Source organism: Carassius carassius, chromosome 24 (assembly GCF_963082965.1).
Source record: "Carassius carassius chromosome 24, fCarCar2.1, whole genome shotgun sequence".
NCBI lineage: Eukaryota > Metazoa > Chordata > Actinopteri > Cypriniformes > Cyprinidae > Carassius > Carassius carassius.
Genome location: NC_081778.1, coordinates 12,286,497 through 12,305,355, shown reverse-complemented (window position 1 = coordinate 12,305,355; position 18,859 = coordinate 12,286,497). Strand labels below are relative to the sequence as shown.

At 36.3% G+C, this 18,859-nt stretch overlaps 2 protein-coding genes across 2 annotated transcripts; both read left to right on the top strand.

Moving 5' to 3' along the window:
* Positions 1 to 608: 608 nt before the first annotated feature.
* On the top strand, positions 609 to 7,463 carry LOC132102835 (3-hydroxyisobutyrate dehydrogenase, mitochondrial-like). Its single transcript, XM_059507514.1, has 8 exons — positions 609 to 767; positions 1,342 to 1,502; positions 1,842 to 1,951; positions 2,174 to 2,295; positions 5,237 to 5,370; positions 5,462 to 5,538; positions 6,034 to 6,190; positions 6,893 to 7,463. The coding sequence occupies exons 1-8, from the start codon at positions 698 to 700 to the stop codon at positions 7,049 to 7,051; spliced, it is 990 nt and encodes a 329-aa protein (XP_059363497.1). The 5' UTR covers positions 609 to 697; the 3' UTR covers positions 7,052 to 7,463.
* A 5,216-nt stretch (positions 7,464 to 12,679) lies between these two features.
* On the top strand, positions 12,680 to 14,373 carry LOC132103589 (homeobox protein Hox-A13b-like). Its single transcript, XM_059508691.1, has 2 exons — positions 12,680 to 13,337; positions 13,688 to 14,373. Exons 1-2 carry the CDS (start codon positions 12,725 to 12,727, stop codon positions 13,927 to 13,929), a joined length of 855 nt encoding a protein of 284 aa, XP_059364674.1. The 5' UTR covers positions 12,680 to 12,724; the 3' UTR covers positions 13,930 to 14,373.
* Positions 14,374 to 18,859: the final 4,486 nt, after the last annotated feature.

The following is an 18,859-nucleotide window of genomic DNA, read 5'->3' as shown; positions in this document are numbered from 1 at the left end:
TTCCGCGACAACTCATTCGTTCATTTTCACGCAGTTCATTCTCACCAGGTTAAGATTAACGTGTGATATTATTTTACACAAAAATATACTTGTTTCAAGATTAGAATTTTGTCACTTGGATTCGAGTTTTATTCAAACTATTTTTGTTTGTATAAGTGAAGATAACACAATTAGTCTCGTCTTCTTCCCTGAGATTAATACAATTATGACCAATGTAATAGAAATGTGACATTATATAATGCAAAAGATTGGTTTTCATGATTATCAACGCATGATGCACTCAAATTCTACGTATTAATATTGCTAAATATATATATTGTTTAATTAACCATAAGAAACCATTTCGCGTAGTTTTATACTTAAATTAAGTTCCCTAAGAGTTAAATGTCCTAAGGTTGAGTAGTGAAATAAGACAAATGTTTGCATATACATTTATAAGGCATTAATACGATGGAATCATTTTATTGAATTCAATTAATAGTTTGTTGAGATTAATTAAATAACAGACTAAATAGCAGTTACTAGTTATTCTTGGTTTCCCGTTGAACTATTATAAGTTTTAAGGATGTCCCGCCTTCCCTCGAATGTCATTGAAAGGAGGAGTTCCGAGATTAATGAAACGTATGGAGGGCGCATGTGTCAATCATCGATTTTTCCAATGGCGTCACTGTAAGTCGAAGGTCAAGGGTGAAGCAGCATGGCCGCTCTGTTACGGAGCTCGCGCTGTCTAGCTGGAAAGTGTCATAATCATGTCAACGCCGCGCAGGGTAATGTCTTCGCATTGTTCTGTTTTGTTTTGTCTAGTACTGTTCATTCCCACGCATATTTTTTATACAGCAAGCATCTGAAATAATGTAATGCACTGGCAGCTTTCGGTAATAGCTGTTAGGCTAAAGTCACTGAAACACAAGAAGACAAGTTATTGTGATCAGACTCAGCCGCCACTGAAAAGAATTATGGGCATTTGTTAAATTATTGCAACTGCAAAGTCTTTTCCGATAGCGTTATCTATGAGAGAGATGTAATGTGTTATGATAAATCAGCCTCATCAAACCAGACTGCAAGTGTAAAAGGACAAAGCATTATTCAGCCTTAAATAGTAAACGGTAATTTGATCAACATTTAATGGTTTATTTTTATGGATTCATATAATAATTTATATTAATATAATATCTAGTGTATTTGCACATATCTGCCTCTAGGTCAACATGCACAGACTTAACATGATCTATTCTCAGACTCTGCACGTCATGCTTTAATTATTTTAATTAGCGCCAGTCATATGTTACATGCTGAAATATCCAATGTGAAATTCTAGATCATTCATGTCTCTTTTTTTAGTTTGCATCAGGTCCATGGCCTCTAAAACCCAAGTGGGCTTCATTGGCCTGGGGAACATGGGAAACCCAATGGCAAAGAACCTCATGAAACATGGATATCCAGTGATAGCCTCAGATGTATTTCCAGAGTCCTGCAAAGAGCTACAGGAGCTAGGAGCTCAGGTCAGGACGATGGACATCTGACTTGCATTAAACAACATTATGTACATGCTTTGTATGATTGATTTCATTTTAGTTTTAATTTGATAATATAGACAATTTGTTTGAATTTGCTTGCCTTTCATTGGACTGTTCTTGCTCTGATCTCAGATGTACAGAGAAGGGCAATTATGCAATAATAAAACAATAAGCAGTAAAAAAAAAAAAACCTTTGCATGATTCTGTTGTCTTTATTATATTATTTTAGTCTTACAGTATATAGAAACTTTTTATTTGAGTGAGATATCTTTTTTTTCACATTGCTTGAATTAGAAGTGCTTTCTGTTTTTGCCCTGTTCTCAGATCCTGGAAAGCCCTGCGGATGTGGCAGACAAAGCAGATCGCATCATCACAATGCTTCCCTCCAGCCCCAACGTTATTGATGTGTACACAGGCCCAAACGGCATCCTGAAGTAAGGACGGCCTTCCTGTACAGGCCAAATAGTCTTAGAGATTTTCACAATACACAGCCTTTGAACAGAAGTTTAATATCAAACTTAATTTGAGAGGTTTGAATAAAAGAGTAATTGGCGTTTTGGCTGATATAATTGTGGTGGGAAATGTTTCAAACTTGTATTTAAAGACACATGTACCCTGTACTTGACAGATCTTGAATACTGATATCTTTACAACAGGAAAGTGAAGAAGGGGTCCCTCCTCATTGATTCCAGCACTATTGATCCAGCTGTCTCCAAGGAAATGGCAGCTGCGGCAGAGAAACTGGGAGCTGTTTTCATGGATGCCCCAGTGTCTGGAGGTGAGATGATGACGAACCCTCACTTCCTACCCATCTCAATATCAAGGGTAGACAAAGACTTGCATAGTATGTCATAACCGTGATATGAACCCTGACTGTACACAAACCGCAAATGTAAGTGCAAACAATGTTTGTTTGTGCAAGTGCATGTTTTAAACGTTTCCTAAATCACACACACCCATAGTCTCAGTTACGAAACTAGTCACCGTCTGGGAAGACGTACAAATTTCTTAAAGAATCTTTGGCTCCAATTCAAGCGCTGTGGTTTCTGCAATCACAGGTTAGTGTTAATAATGGAATTCAGTTTCACAGGCCTGATCGTAAGCATCCTCTGGCTTTTATTCTTCGTTTCCAAACAACAACACTGTTATGTAGCAATAGTGTAGTTTGGTAAAGAATTATACAAAAACAAATGATTTGCAAAATCCAATTTCAGGACACACCAAGGGTTTTATTCTTTCTGTCCTCTGTTTCAGTCTGCGATGGGTGATTTGCAGGTTTGTTGATTGGAAAGAGTTTTATCACCTGGCTTATTTGGTCCATTTTCTTAATCCTGCCATTGGTGTGGACTCTTTGAGTTATAGACCAAAAGCTAGCATCTGGGTTCTGATCCTGTGACCTCGACTTGTGGTGGAAATGGAGACAAGCGCTGAAAATCAGTGACAATGCCGTAATTTCTCATTTATCGCTTATTTTAGAAACCTATAATACTGTATAGGATAAGGCTGTGGCAGGTCTAGATTTTGAACTTCTTGAATTTTGAAGGTCTACTTTTTGAACTAATATTAAGACAAAATGTCACCACCTGTTTTTTTCAGCCTTTTCTGACCATGTTGTTTGTTTGGATTTGTTTATGCTTGTATTTCTGACCTGGCATGGGAGGATAGACTCTAGTTGTACCACAAATTTTAATATGTATTCTATTCAATTGTATATGGATTTTATAAGGTTAGTTTGTCAACCAGCATATCTATGACTGAAGTGTCCAACAGCCCACACCACATTTTTTCTGAAAGTGCATCACCTAGTATTTGAAGTGCAGAATTAGACTACCTTACGTGTTTTTTAGACTATGGGAACCCTGGTTCTTCAAAGAAAAATGGGTGTATTAAAACAAGAGTTATCATATATAACAATGATTGCTTTGTCTTTGCTGAGACCCCCTGGTTCAGAGCCAGTGATTAAATGGGGTTATATCCAAATTTATCAAATAATCCTTAATCTTTTAGGATAGACTCTGTGTGTAATGTCATCTCTCCAATGAATCCCAGTGGTAGGAAAGAGTGGCTAGAGTTTCTTCCCTGTTTCCCTGATGATTCAGTGTTGAAGGATGGGGGCGTTAAGAACAATTTGACATGACTACAAACCCGAAAACGTTTGAGCAGATCCTGAGAAAGCTACTGTTGCTTGTCTCTTAAAGATGCAGCAGCAAAACCAAACTGTTCAAGGCTCCGAGAAAGTGAGCAAAACACTCATGGAAAACTAAAATATTACTCTCTTTGGCATGCAAATGTGTGTTTATATATATATATATATATATATATATATATATATATATATATATATATATAATACAAGTGGATCATAGAAATAATATTAAAGCAAAAGACCCCTTTAAATAGCAATCCATTTGTGTCAGATTTGACTGTTTAAGTCTAGTGTAATGGAAGGAACACATACTTTAGTGTTCAAATCAGTGTGCTGCTTATAAACTTGCCTGAGGTGTGAAAACGACCCGTGTTTGTCACCTAACAAGAAATGTTTAACTCCGTCAACAGCTAGTTTGTGCTTTACAGCCGTCCTTCTTTTTAATCAGGAAGTTGTTTCCTCTGGTCTTTGGGCACATAAAAACAATGTGCTTCTAGTTTGCTTTCCGTAAATTGTTGCCTCTCCCAATTCAAATGCGTCAGTGGGGTTTGGCTAACATACCGCTGGACCCGCTCTTGGTTTGTGAAACGGTCATAAGAAATCCACAGCCCTGTTTATTCTCTTTACTTGGACCCTGCAGACATTGTTCTCAGCTCTATGTTAGCGCCTGTGAAGGAGGGTTAATGAAACATGAGCCACAACAAACTGTCCCTGACATCATGCACGTCTGTGTTCACAGAAGATGGTGAAGTGCTTGTGTATTTATAGAACTTTCCTCTCTGAGAGTAATTATGGCACTTCGATGGCGTTACATTTTGAATACACGTCCTCTCAATACTTTTAAGCTTAAAATGGGTTACTGGTATGATGATGTGGAAACAATCACATTTGAGCTTTAGTCACCATTTCATTCCGTCAATAATTCATGCATGAGGTTGCTCATTCTCTGATTGGCCACGTTTGGTCGAAATAACAATGGAAGTGGAGTTGTTTGAGAGGTCTTCTGTGGAGCTTGAACTTTTGAGTTTAGTCTGGTTCACCCCAAAAAACTCTTTTCAAATTCATATGGACTTTTTTCTTCTGCATAACCCAAGGAGATATTCTGATGAACTTTTCAGCTGTTTTTGTCCTTACAATAAAAATTTGTAGCGTCCAAGAATTTCAAGCTCCATGTCCAGTCCAAATGACTTGACTGGTTTATCCAAAGTCTTCTGAAGTAACGTAGACTCAGTTCAATAACGTCACTTCAAATGTCAGCTAACATTAAACCGCATTGGTTCTTGAATGTCACATGACCAAACATCATATTTCACGTAGTCAGTTTTCAGTTTTATTTCAGTGAATAAAGGTTTACATTTCTGTTCGTGATATAAATCTGTAAATCATGGACGAACAGCAGAAACATTCTTTAAAATATCTTATTTTGTGTTCTGCAGAAGTCAGTCATGCATGTTGGAAACAACATGAGTGTGAATAAATTAATGACAGTTCATTTGTGGGTGAACTATACCTTAAATATGTGTATTTTAGATATGTGCAGTATGATCTGCATCATTTTCTATATTTCTCTCAGGTGTTGGTGCTGCCGCTTCAGGTAAGCTCACCTTTATGGTTGGTGGGCCAGAGGAGGAGTTCAATGCAGCCAAGGAGCTCCTGACCTGTATGGGCGCTAATGTGGTGTACTGTGGCCACGTTGGCACCGGACAGGTATAAACAGGATGTCTTTAATAATATAGTGCCATCCTTAGAAAGGTGCTGATTTATTTCTGTACATAATCTCTCTATTCCTTGTTTGTAGGCAGCTAAAATCTGCAACAATATGCTGTTGGCCATTGGGATGATTGGAACAGCGGAGACCATGAATTTGGGAATCAGGTGCAGTGCACGGTTGAATTACTGAAAGAAACCGTTCACCCAACAATTAAAATTTGCTAAAAGAGTTACTCACCCTCAGGCCATCTAAAATGTAGATGAGTTTTTCTCATCAGAACAAATTTGGAAAAAATGTAGCATTACTTGCTCACTAATGGATCCTCTGCAGTGAATGGGTGCCGTCAGAGTGAGAGTCCAAACAATTAATAAGAACATCACAAGTAATCCACATGACCCCAGTTCATTAAGGGTTCATAAAGCTGCATGTTTGTAAGAAACAAGTTCATTATTAAGGCGTTTTAACTTTAAACTGTCACTATTAGCCAAAATATGTATACATTTAATCAAATCTGTTCTGATGAAGAAACTCATCTATATTTTGGATGGCCTGGATTAAGTAAATTTTCAGCACAGACTGTGATACAGATGATTAAATGATACAGCTGTCTTGGTACATTTACTTTTTGTACAGATTCTATTATTTTCTACTTTTTACAGATTAGGGCTTGACCCGAAACTTCTGGCGAAGATCTTGAACATGAGCTCTGGCCGCTGCTGGTCGAGTGACACATACAACCCTGTCCCGGGAGTGATGGAGGGAGTGCCCTCCGCAAACAGCTACCAGGGTGGCTTCGGAACTACACTCATGGCCAAGGTTTGCTTTCTCTTCTTTACATGTGTTCCTACCATGGTCTTTTACAAGTCGTCCTCTAGGCCATTAATATAATTATTACAGAAGCATGTTATGTAGATTAGGATTTAATTAAATTTAAAATAAATGTTTATGCATTGAGCAGACACTTTTATCCAAAGTGACTTACAGTGCATTCAGTGTAACATTTTTAACCTTACGTGTGCTCCTTGGGAATCGAACCCACAACCTTGCGCTGCTAACACAATGCTCTACCACTTGAGCCACAGGAACACTAACTAAGAATTACTTACACAATAGTAAACCAATAACCTAAACAGTTGATTAGTGAAGTCTATAGTCTATTTTTGCACTTTTTATACTGGTGGTCAAACATTTGGAATAAAGAGTTATGTTTTTGAGAAATCTCTTATGTTTTGTTTTATCTAATAAATGTAAAATTTAAATTCTAATATGCTGATTTGCTGCTCAATAAACACTTATTATATACTGCTACCGCTGATACATTCCTACACAATCATGCTATAGTCATGCTATTTTCCACCGTTGTTAAACATTGTGGGGGGTTTTTAAGACTGCATTTTACGTTCATAATGGTCTACTTTAAAATTTCCTTGAGGCCCTGTTTGAACTTAAATGCAAAAACACTTTCAAATTTGTAGTTATGTATGTCTCTCACAGATATTTACTGGCATTTATCCTCAGGATCTGGGACTTGCTCAGAATACAGCAACTAACACAAAGACACCAGTGCCGTTGGGCTCTCTGGCCCATCAGATTTACCGTATGATGTGCGCACGCGGCTACGCCAGCAAAGACTTCTCATCTGTCTTCCAGTTCCTTCGTGAAGAGGAGGGCCAGTAGACGGCAACTCTCTCTGCCCCTTCGGCAGCCTTACCCAGCACTGCCTGCCTTTCACATGACCTGACATGCAAAACTGTGACCCAACTACGTGATTTCATTGGCATGCATGTGCTGGGAGCCATAAATGAGTGAGCGAGGGAGTGAATGAATACATATGTGGATTGGATGATAGTGGGAAAGATCTGTTTATTTTGTTAGTGTGTGTGTAGCATGTGAGTTTCTGTTGGAATCATCTTACTCGTACAATTAGTAATCCACCAATCAGTTGATGAGATGCTGTGAATTTAATGTTTGTTCTGAATTTTTTCTTGCCTTCGATGCGGTCCTGCAGGCTAATGAAAGATTAATAATGTATCATTTCATTCTCACCAACCACTAACCCGCAAGACTCTGATTAGCCGTTACACTCCATTTCTTTAAGTTTTTGTGTCCTTTGTGTATCTGTCTTGGTATTTGTTAATGGTGTTGGATATACATGTTGTTTTCATGTGTATTTAAACACCTGGCAATTAAAGTAGGAAATGTCTGTATCTTCGATGTTAGGAGTGTGGCGTGTTGATACATGGTAATATAACACTTATTATTCTATTGTACATGGACGTGGTGTTGTCGGGGTATTAAGATGAGTTTATAATCGTGTAGGTAATCCTGATAAATGCGGCTAACCAGTTAACAATGACGCAACACCGTGCATATTTTTACCTGGTCTCCTCCCTCTTTCCAAGGTCACACAGTGGAATGTATTTTGATGCTTCTTTATGAAGCTTCACCTTGAATTCAGTGCACAATAAAAATTTGTCATCTACAAATCTTTTACACATCAAGAAAATTGTTCTATTTTAGTTTCATGTACTCATTGTTAGACAGGAGGGGATAATTCACTTACAAATAATAATTCTGTCATTATTTACTCACTCTTACGTTGTCCAAACTTGTTTTTTTTTTGTGGAACACAAAAGATGATCTTTTGAAAAAAAGTTTCGAAGTGTTTTTTTTTTTTTTATCAGTACAATGGAAGTTGATGTGGATCAAAACAACATTAGATCCCAATGACTTTAACTGAATACACAAAATATCTTTTGTATTTATAAAGAAGAAATGCATACACCGAGATGATCCAGTCAAGATACATGTTGTGAGGAATGTGATCAGGTTTGTCCTCATGACCTTTATTTCTCACTATTTTCCTTTTGCACGATTTCTCCTCTCAGAACTTTGCATTGCTCCATCTTCTCTCATTGTCTTTCGTCTCTTTGTAACACTCACTTTTGCTCTCCTGGTATCCAAAACGAGGGGAAAAGCAGTCAGTGGTATGTCTCTGATCTTCCAAAGAACCACAGAGAGGCCATAATGCTAGAGGTCACATGATCACAGGACAAACCCATAAAAAGTCCATTAAGCATGCCTAAGTGCTGTGTTGTTATCTGGCTGGCAGGTCTTGCAAACAGAGGACCATGCGGTAGTTAAGACTTCAGACGGGCCAAAACCCGGAATCCCATTCCGGTTTCACCCATTTAAACATTTGGCTAGCCTAAAACTTTTTTTTCCAGGTTATTATGTCTGAAATTAATAATTGCTATAATAGACAAGACACCCTATTCTAAGTAAATCTCTTGCTCCGTGATCTACGAGTTAAGGCTCTCAAATTCTATTTAATGAATTGTTTGATTTAATTTAATTTTTCATTTGGCAGAAATAAAAACAGTAAGTTTAATGTTTTATTTTAATTGTTTGGACCTTGACACTCGCATCAGGTGTGGTCGAAATAGGATATGTGTTTTACTACTTAGGCTACTTTGTATGACGTAATGTGGCTGTTAGGTTTAATTATTTGAAATACAGCATGCCATCTGAGAGCTCACTGTCTGGATTCCCAGAACAGACAGGTTTGATCACTCAGAAAAAAGAAACACAATATATTTAGCTGAGAAGTAAGTCTAAACAAACATGGAACCATTGATCCCACTCGTTGCATTTATTTTCACACATTGTTTAATTAAAAAATAGTTTATAGAAATCATTTTACTTGACAATTGAATACTGAGACTAGAGACTGACACTAAAAAACTGGGACCAAAAAAAAAGGGTTAAAAATGTATTTGAGAAAGTTCTTGAATAGATCATTTTTCTAACACTTCGTTCTACAAAAATGTTTTACTTAAGATAATTAGCCTAATATTTACGTCAGTGGAATTTAATTGTTTCTTATAATAGTGTGGAAATTAAAAACAGTCATATCGAAAATATTAAGTCTTAGGTCTTATTCATATATAACACACATAACAGAAAAATATTTCAGTCAACCACTGTTTTCAGAGAAAGAGAATTATGACGAATGTTTGGACTTTGAATCATGATGTGCCAATAAAACTATTTCTTCCACGTTTCATTAAAACATTAACTAGGTAAAGTAGCCTAACTAATATCTTTGCTTAGGTAAAACAGAAAAAATAGATTATAAATATATATATTAGGTGGTATTGTGGATATTTTATCAGCACAGAGAAAACAGAGATGTGATTCCACAATAACTCTAAATACTGGACATCGCGTTTCTGCTTTAAAGCATTGAAGTTTATGCATGTTAATACAGTTTTTTTTTCCAATGCAACATTAACTTCCAGAAAGTACTCCAAATTAATTTTCAACTCTATCTGCGAATAATGCCAGAAATAACCTATTTAAATATGATTTAATATTAATTGTTTTTAGCATGGGTGTTGGCGATATTTACATGTTCTCAAAGGCCTATTAGATTACTGAATTAATTCGTGCATTTCAAAGGTTTTTAATAATCATTGACATTAATAGTCTATTATATGTGCTCTGGTTATAAGCATTCCATAAAACCAAATGCCGTTCAGTATATATATATATATATATATATATATATATATATATATATATATATATATATATATATATATATATATATATATATACTTGAACGCTTATGGATGTATATTTCTGAACATGTTAAAAGATGTTTACCCATTATCTGATCATGTAAAACGGTGTCAAACTGTGTCAAACGAATAAATCAGGTAAAAAAGTAATTATGGCCACAGTTTCAAACTACAATTTTATTTACATTTGCAAACAAAAGCAGGCTGTCCTTAATATCAATGCTATGTGTATGTGTCTGAAATGAAGTGCAGGTGACATTACCACGTGAGATCTAAAGCCTATACTGTGCAATTTTCAAACGTAGCCTACAAAATATTATCAAGGCTTCGTGCCTCTCAAATTTACTTCTAATACCCTACATAGAGCAGCCCCAACAACTTTCTCTTCATTGGTGTATGTGGAAAACAAATTGAGAAAAACTGCCTTGTTCAGAATCTGAACCTGAAATTATAATGATGTAAATTTGCACTCTGCATTTCATTCAGTGGCAGACCTCTGCTGTTTTTGAGAGGATATTAGATCCGAACCTCGCCTGTATCTTTGCTGGCGGTTGAAACTGTTAAGTCTTATTTCAGTCTATTCAATGCAGACACATTTTCAGATTTTATTTTTTGTTATCCACATTTTTTTTTTATTATTAGCTATCCTTAACATCATCATCAATAGCCTATGCTCTGTGAATTTGTAAATGTAAAATTGCATAGCTATATTAAATGGTCCACATTGGCCTGCTCACAAGAGGGCTTAAGGGCTAAAGTAGTAGTCTAAAAACAGCACGACGATTTAGTCAAATCTTAAGGAAACAGTTGATTTTTTTGAATGTTGAGGAATGAACGGGCTTTGACATAAATGTAAAAATGCACTGAATTTTCTGGATAGTGCACCAACAATTCTGAGATGCGTCTGTTCACATGCTGTAGCGTTTTTGTGTTACAATTACAGAGCTCGGCTATTGTGAGAGGTTCGAACAACACTGAACGTGAACAGCTCAAGAAACCTTCAAAAGATCATATATGTCACCCTCAGGCCATCTAAAATGTAGACATGTGCGTGTTTGCGCGCCAGCAGCGAGCTGATTTCCTGTGTACTCTGCTGGATAGTGAGTCTATCCAAACACTGCCCCTCGCTAACATGCAAATGACATGATTCTTGAACACAACTGTAGTTTATTAGTTTATCATTCCTCGGTGTGTGCACATAATAATAAAAAAACATTGATTTTGAATGAACCTATTGTTTAAAATATTAAATGATCTCTTCTGTCTTAACTGGGTGATAATTATTCAACATTAAAGTGATAGTTGGTTGGTTAATGTAGATAAGGCACGCGGTTTTTCTCAAAAGGGCTATTGGTCAAAATATAATTGTCTCTTTTAAAGAATCATTCCAAAACGAAGGATAATTATTAATTTAACTGCAATATGAAACTTACACATTTTGTGTTTGAATTTATTAGGCTCTATTTCATTAGAAATTAGAATCTTTTGACCATGTATGTCATGGTGTATAGCCTAAGCGATATCCTATGCTACTCACAGCCGCTCATCCCGTCTGCTAACTTCAGAAGAATAAAACTAACTTGAAATAAGATTGAAATAAATTGAATTATTTGTTAACGCATCCTATTATATTCTTGTACAATAACGCTGATAATACACTCCTACTAGATACAATTTTTTAGGTTATCTTTAAATAGCGTATTTAACGTTTATTATTAGGCAACAAATAATACATTCTAAATATTACGTCTCTTTACTCTAGCTTCTAGTTATAATTCCAGCAGTGCCAGACCTCTGTGCCAACGCATTATATAGCTAACTAAAGCTGTAATGAAAAAATACTGATCAAAAGACGTTCATGCTGAATCTGTGGCAATACCTTTGTGCTCCTGTTTACAATGAACCCGGAGATGTGTGCTCGTTTCCTGCCAGACGGTCCAGTCTTCAGTGACAAGAAAGGGCCCTGGCTAGATTGCAACTTTCAACTTGAACTTGGCCTCCAGCCCTGTGGAACTCATATTTTAACGAATGGGCTGGATTTCTAGCCGTGTAGAGTAATAAACTGGTGGTCATTTTCATAAAGTGTGTTTTGCTATTTGACAATTTCATGGGCTCGAAACGGTCGAGTGTATTACAGTGGTGGTTCACTAGTGGCGCACAATTTTGTAGAGCAAAAATATATAAAGAAACAATATAGCCACTTTAAGACTTTTTGGTTTCTTATTTAATTTTCACACCATCAAATGACTTGGAAGACTTTAAAAAAATGCTTTTCCCAAAAAATCAGCATGCTATATGATAGGAATAGAAGGTGAGTTTGAAACCAGTTAAAAAAAATGTCAAGCAGCCCGCGTAAGCTTTTTTATCACTGTTAATTGTTTTAGATGTATATTAGATTATGATATTTAAGAATGCTGAGTAATCGTACAGATGAATTGTAGGCTATAGGCTATAGGAAGGTGCGTAATACTATTGCGCAAATGGAATGGCACTTGGTTTCCCCTTAAGCATAAAGCTTATCGCCAAAATCTTTATAGCTATTTTTGCCCAAATCCCTCCACTTTGTTTCAGTTCATTGCAGTATGTTTGTCGACGTTATCTCCAGTTTAGACGTTTATCTGCCTCTTTGCATATCACGTGCCTCCGCTCGTCCAATAATAGTTGGATCCTGACGCACACGGGACGCTTGGATATCTGTTACTCCACTGCTTCTCTTTCAGTCTTGGGGAATTTTAAAAGAGCTGCTAGGCTCCATGTAGGGCGTGCTATGACAGCGTCTTTACTCCTCCATTCCCGCTGGATTGACCCGGTGATGTTTCTCTATGACAACGGCTTGGAGGATATGAGCAAAAACATGGAAGGATTTGTGGGAGGCAATTTCGCTGCTAACCAGTGCAGGAACCTTATTGCGCACCCGTCTTCTCTGGCCCCGAGCACAACCTACACGTCGAGTGAGGTGCCAGGATCAGGCTTGGGGGAGCCTGGCAGACAATGCAGTCCGTGTTCAGCCGTGCATACTTCTCCCAGTGCTTCTTTGCCCTATGGATATTTTGGCGGCAGTTACTACCAGTGCAGGATGCCCAAGACCTGCACGCAGCCCAGCTCCTATGGGGAAAAATACATGGACACGTCTGTTTCTGGAGAGGACTTCCCTTCTCGTGCTAAGGAGTTTGCCTTCTACCAGAGTTACTCGTCTGGCCCTTACCAGCCTGTACCGAGTTACCTCGATGTGCCGGTCGTCCCTGCGGAACCCAGACACGAGTCTCTTCTTCCCGTTGAAACGTACCAGCCCTGGGCGATCACGAACGGATGGAGCAGTCCGGTGTACTGCCCGAAAGATCAAACGCAGTCAAACAGCTTATGGAAGTCGTCTATTCAAGGTAAATACATAAATAAAAATTCTGCTTAAGTAGCTATCTGGGGGGGAAAATAGCCCATGCACTAAAGATTTAAGAAAAAAATCGAAGTGAGCATACAATTGACATTTAGGCCTAATAGCAAGATTATATAATCGTTTAAACTGATATTAGGTCGTGCATTTGATATTCTCACTACTTCAAGATTGCAAATTGTTTTTATGTTAATATTTTCCTTGACGTTTATGACCTACTCATTTAAATACATTTTTATTTTCTGGTTTATTATTTGAGATTTCTGACATGAACATCTGTTTTTTACTCAACTCGTTAAGCTTTTGCAACCAACCTTATTTTGGTTTTCTGACCCCTAGATAATGTGTCGGGTGGCGATGGAGCCTCGGTCCGTCGAGGGAGGAAGAAGCGGGTTCCTTATACCAAGGTTCAACTGAAGGATTTAGAACGAGAATATGCCACGAATAAATTCATTACTAAGGACAAACGAAGAAGGATATCTGCTCACACAAACCTGACCGAGCGACAGGTGACCATCTGGTTTCAAAACAGACGGGTGAAGGAGAAGAAAGTGGTCAACAAGTACAAGGGCATCAGTTAAGGTCTGAAAGAATGAAAAACTGAGATACCAAAGGGGTGTAAATGGAAGGACGTTCAACATTATTTATTCTGAAATCCATTCCATCATCTGTTCCACGTTCAAGAAACTATGCGGAGGTGCGCAGGAGGGAAATAAATGTTTTACTTCCCTGTGTCTATAACCAAGACACTGACACTGATAAAATGCAAATATACTGCTCACATATTCACCACTTCATTTTTTTAATTCTTTTTAATCTATAACATATTTGACTAAGACGTGGGAGGAATGTAAATTGATTTTTTTCCAACAAAGAAAATCGGTGAAGTAGTCTAAACAGACAAAACCATGGCAATTCGTGATTTGTTTTATTTTTTTACACATCAAAAAACAACTGTATCTTTTTAGACTGTGGATTTGCATGCTATTCTGATTGTACTACACTAAATTTACCCCAAGCCGTGACAGATTTCTGTTTTGGGCTTTTCTTTTCTTTTCATCCCATACGCACATTTTTAAATACAAAGTCACTTCCAGGCACCTGCGAAATATACAAATTCATTCATGTGTTACTGCAGACAGAATGCAAATAAAACTTCCCATATTAAGTGATGTATTCCCATTTTTTTACATCTTTGTTAATATAACGAATGCCAACATTATCCTAAAATATTTAACACGAATGCATAACCTAGGCTAAACAATAGGCTACACATAAAATAGAACGATATGAGCTGTTAATAAGAATGGGGGAATAATGGCTGTGATGTTGTGTTTGGCCAAATCACTGAAGAGAAGTGTCCAAGAACCCTTTTCCTTGCGCGTGACGGGGCTGACATCTAGTGGCACATATATGTATTTGCCTTGACTTCCCGCAATAGGGTCATTGTTCCTCATAGAAGTATTTGAGAAAACATCTGAAATCTACGAATACGAGATTTATGTGTTTGCTTTAATAAATAGCAAAGCACTTAAATGTTTGTATAATAATCAGTTTTCTTTAGCTTTGTAAATGAACCCAGACTACTTGAATTTAAATCATATAGATCAAAAATAAAAATAAAAATCGAACGAGAAAGAAGTGAGCGACAGGCAGAGGAAGCTGCAGTCCGCTATCAGTGGTAGTATTTATTTTCTTCTTTTTCTTTCTCAGCTAAAACAGACTCAACCTTTTATTTCTATAATTTCACATTTCAACCAACAAGTATTCATAGTACATTATAATAATAATAAAAATAAACAAAACAAAAAAGTCGTAAGTAAACAGTTAAATATCATCAAAACGTCTAGTTGAATTCAATTTAGCTACACAAATTAGAGACGATCAAAAAACAAAACGGAAATATCAGTACCAATAACAGAAAGAAAGAAAGAAAGAAAGAAAGAAAAACTTTACCTTTACAAAAACAGAAAACGAATAAACAGACAATGCATTCCAATACAATGTATGAAGGAAAATAAATTAGTCACAGTTTCAAATTAATATAGCCTATATTAATTTATACGATATGTTTCGAAACTTTGGAATATTATTATAGTTTACTTTCCCAACAAATGCATTTTCGAGTGCATACTTTCGGTGTACAATTGCTCAGGCTAAATCCAAACCCAATGCCACCAAGACATCGGTTTGTAGTTTTAAGAATACAATAAACAATCGCACCACAAATGATATGCAATCCTATTAAATCATCCAGATTATTACTTGTCTTTTTATTTGTGCATTTTCGAAATCAATTAAGCCACGTTTCACCGTCATTTTTAATGTAAAAACAAAAACAGTGTGTATATATACATACATTATATATATATATACTTTTATATAAAATTTATATAATATACTTTTATATATATAATATAATTTATACATACATATACATACACACACACACACACACACACACACACACACACACACACACACTCTTCATCAACTTGTGCTTGTTACAGAATTGATACCATTTCATTTCAAATAACATGATACATTTTAATCATTACTGTTTCATTAACAATTGCCGGTTGATTCGGTTCTGTTCTCTACACATGAATACCAATAATAAAAACCTTTACATTTAGAGAATTTGCATTAGTAATTCGCAAGTCACCGCTGAACATTCTCAAATAAATGCTCACAGAATCTCTGTGTGGGATCTGAAGGCAGCCTATGAGCTATGGTCTCGAAAAACGTCTCGAGCGGACGGAAAGTGTGGAGAGCAGTATATGGACGGGATTCACAGTGTGCGCTTCAGTAGACCAGTGAGCGTTTCAATTTGGACTGTGCTGCCACCCAAAGGCACTAAAATAAATAACATTTTATTAAACCAGCGGTTCTTTGTTTTAGGGACAGTTATTGTAAATTAAAATGAGATAGGCCTACTTTGTGTAGACCATTTCTGAGTGTATTGCTACATATTACAAACTTCAATTTATCAGTAAAATGAAACATGTGATGTGTATATGCTTTCGGATATGAAGGATACATTAGACTATTTTTTTATACAGAAATATAGGATGACCCCTGAACACAAGAGATATGAAAAACACTAATATGCTATAATTGCCTCCCACTTAAACGCAATAACAAGAAACAACGACAACAAATCCATTGCTATTTTCTTCCATTTCTCATAAAAGGAAGCAACATTTCAACAAGATGCTCATCTCTTATTACTTTTGCAGGCCTACTGAAGAAATAACTGTTTATGAATTCAGTATCCATTTTGAAGAACATCTCGTAGCCTATGAGTTTATATTTTATATCACATGACTTTATATGTGGTGCACACAAAATTGGTATAAATTGTAATTAAAGGTTTGATTGTACCCTTTTGTTTACACACGCAAAGAATGCCTTAGTGTTTTTACAAAAAAAATTGTATTTGTATTGTATATATATATATATATATATATATATATATATATATATATATATATATATATATATATATATAAACGAAAAGGTAGGCTACTTATAGGCTACTATTGATACAAAATTCATTTATTAAACCCGCCTTTACCCTAATAAATTGGCCTATTTATATTATAATTTCAAGTCAAAAATGAACGGAATCAGACGAATGCGTGCTAGAAAGTGTTTTAACAGTAGTTACTTTTGTTACTGTCTATTTTATCGCGTTTATTACCAAGTGAAGGACTTACAACACCGTTCGTATCAAAGGTTTTATTTTACTTGTTTTCAATGCAGATCCACACTTCTAATACATTTTGTCTCATGTAAAAAATAATACAGTTCAGCGTGGCATCAATGTCAATAGCTACTCACCAAATTTTATCGAGCAAGTGCAAGGCAAAGGTTGGGTTTAGACTCGCTCGTCACTCCCATCAATGTGTCGGAGATAAAAGAAAAAAATATATATATACAGTTATTTGGGGAATATTTTTTATATATATTTTTATATCTATATTACATACAAACTCGCCTACTAATAACAGTCAAAACGCACAAACACACATGCCATCTCAAAATCTACATTTTCAAAGAGCCTTTATTATCAGCATCGTGTCATTTCTGTAGAACTAAAAGTGCGCTCAAATGCACTGCGTCAAAATGCAGCAAAAAGACAATCTATAGGGCTATTAAATGCACCAAAGCGTATAAGGCCACTCGACAGTATAGGCCAGGGGTTGGCAACCTACGGCACGCGTGCCAACAGTGGCACGCAGAGGGATAATCGCTGGCACGCAAGCAATAAGGAAAACTGTATAATGACGTACAGTTTGATGTAATAACTTCTCATAGTCACACAGCCTGTTAGGAGCTACAAATACTATTAAAGTGTGAGAATTAACTTGCATGGATGCACGTGCAAACACTGCACATACTAGGTGATTCAGATCAAAGCCTCGGTCTAACAGCACTCGTCAATGTCAAAATCACTGAGATGGCCAATCAGATCAAAGTAGGCGGGGTTTACTGTTCACAGAAGCAGAGCGCGAAGCGTCAGTTTAACGTTAAAGAGAGTGAGGTAAGATGAAGCTGCAAATCAATTAACATTAGTCAACTTTTAATAATACGTTTTACCATAGAAATGTTAAATGACCTAAAGCTATATCCAGTGATGAAAAATTTTCTGAAATATGGCCATTTTGAGAGAAAGAAAGTGGGGGGGGGGGGGGTAAATTGTCTCTCTCTGCAGACAATGAAGCGATTTTGCCCCTTTGTTGTTGAGAAATATAATGTAGCGATTCAGTATCGATTAATAAAAGTAGCGTGACAACACTCAGCTAACTTCTGAATGCTACTTTTTGCACAGCACGATCTCAGATCTCTGTGTGCGAGTGGTGTGTGTTGTGTGTGTGTGTGTGTGTCTGTGTGTGCAGGTTCGTCAATTAAAGCAGTGCATTAACGTTGATTAAACGTTAAAAAAACTTTTTTTTTATCGTATAATAAAAAATTGTGTATGTACCGTTTAAATACAGAATTATATCGGGGTGTGGGGGGGGGGGGCTGTGCACACTTGGCACAGTGGTTAACCATAAAAATAAAAAATGGCACGTCATGCCGAAAAGGTTGCTGATCCCTGGTATAGGCTATCACATTTTCACACCAAAATCACATTAGCGTTTCTTTTCTTAATCACAAACAAATTACTTCTATAAAAGCAAATTAAAAGCGGACTATATTCGATGGATGCATTCTTTTTTAAATATAGACTCTACGATCAAGATTTAAAATCATTTTCTATTTACAATAATAATACTTTTATAGACGTCATTGAACGTGTAAACGTTTTTTTCCACAAATGAAAGATCTTTGCTATTTAAATAAGTCTAAATTTGATTAAACGAATGGAATTGAAATTATTGTGGACAATTGTACGCCAAATAGAATTATACGTGAGCATTACCCTTTTACTAAAACTGAAAGCTTTTCAGTTTTATATGACAGCCTATTTGAGTTCAGTTTTGGGGAGGAAAAAAAATCAAAAGA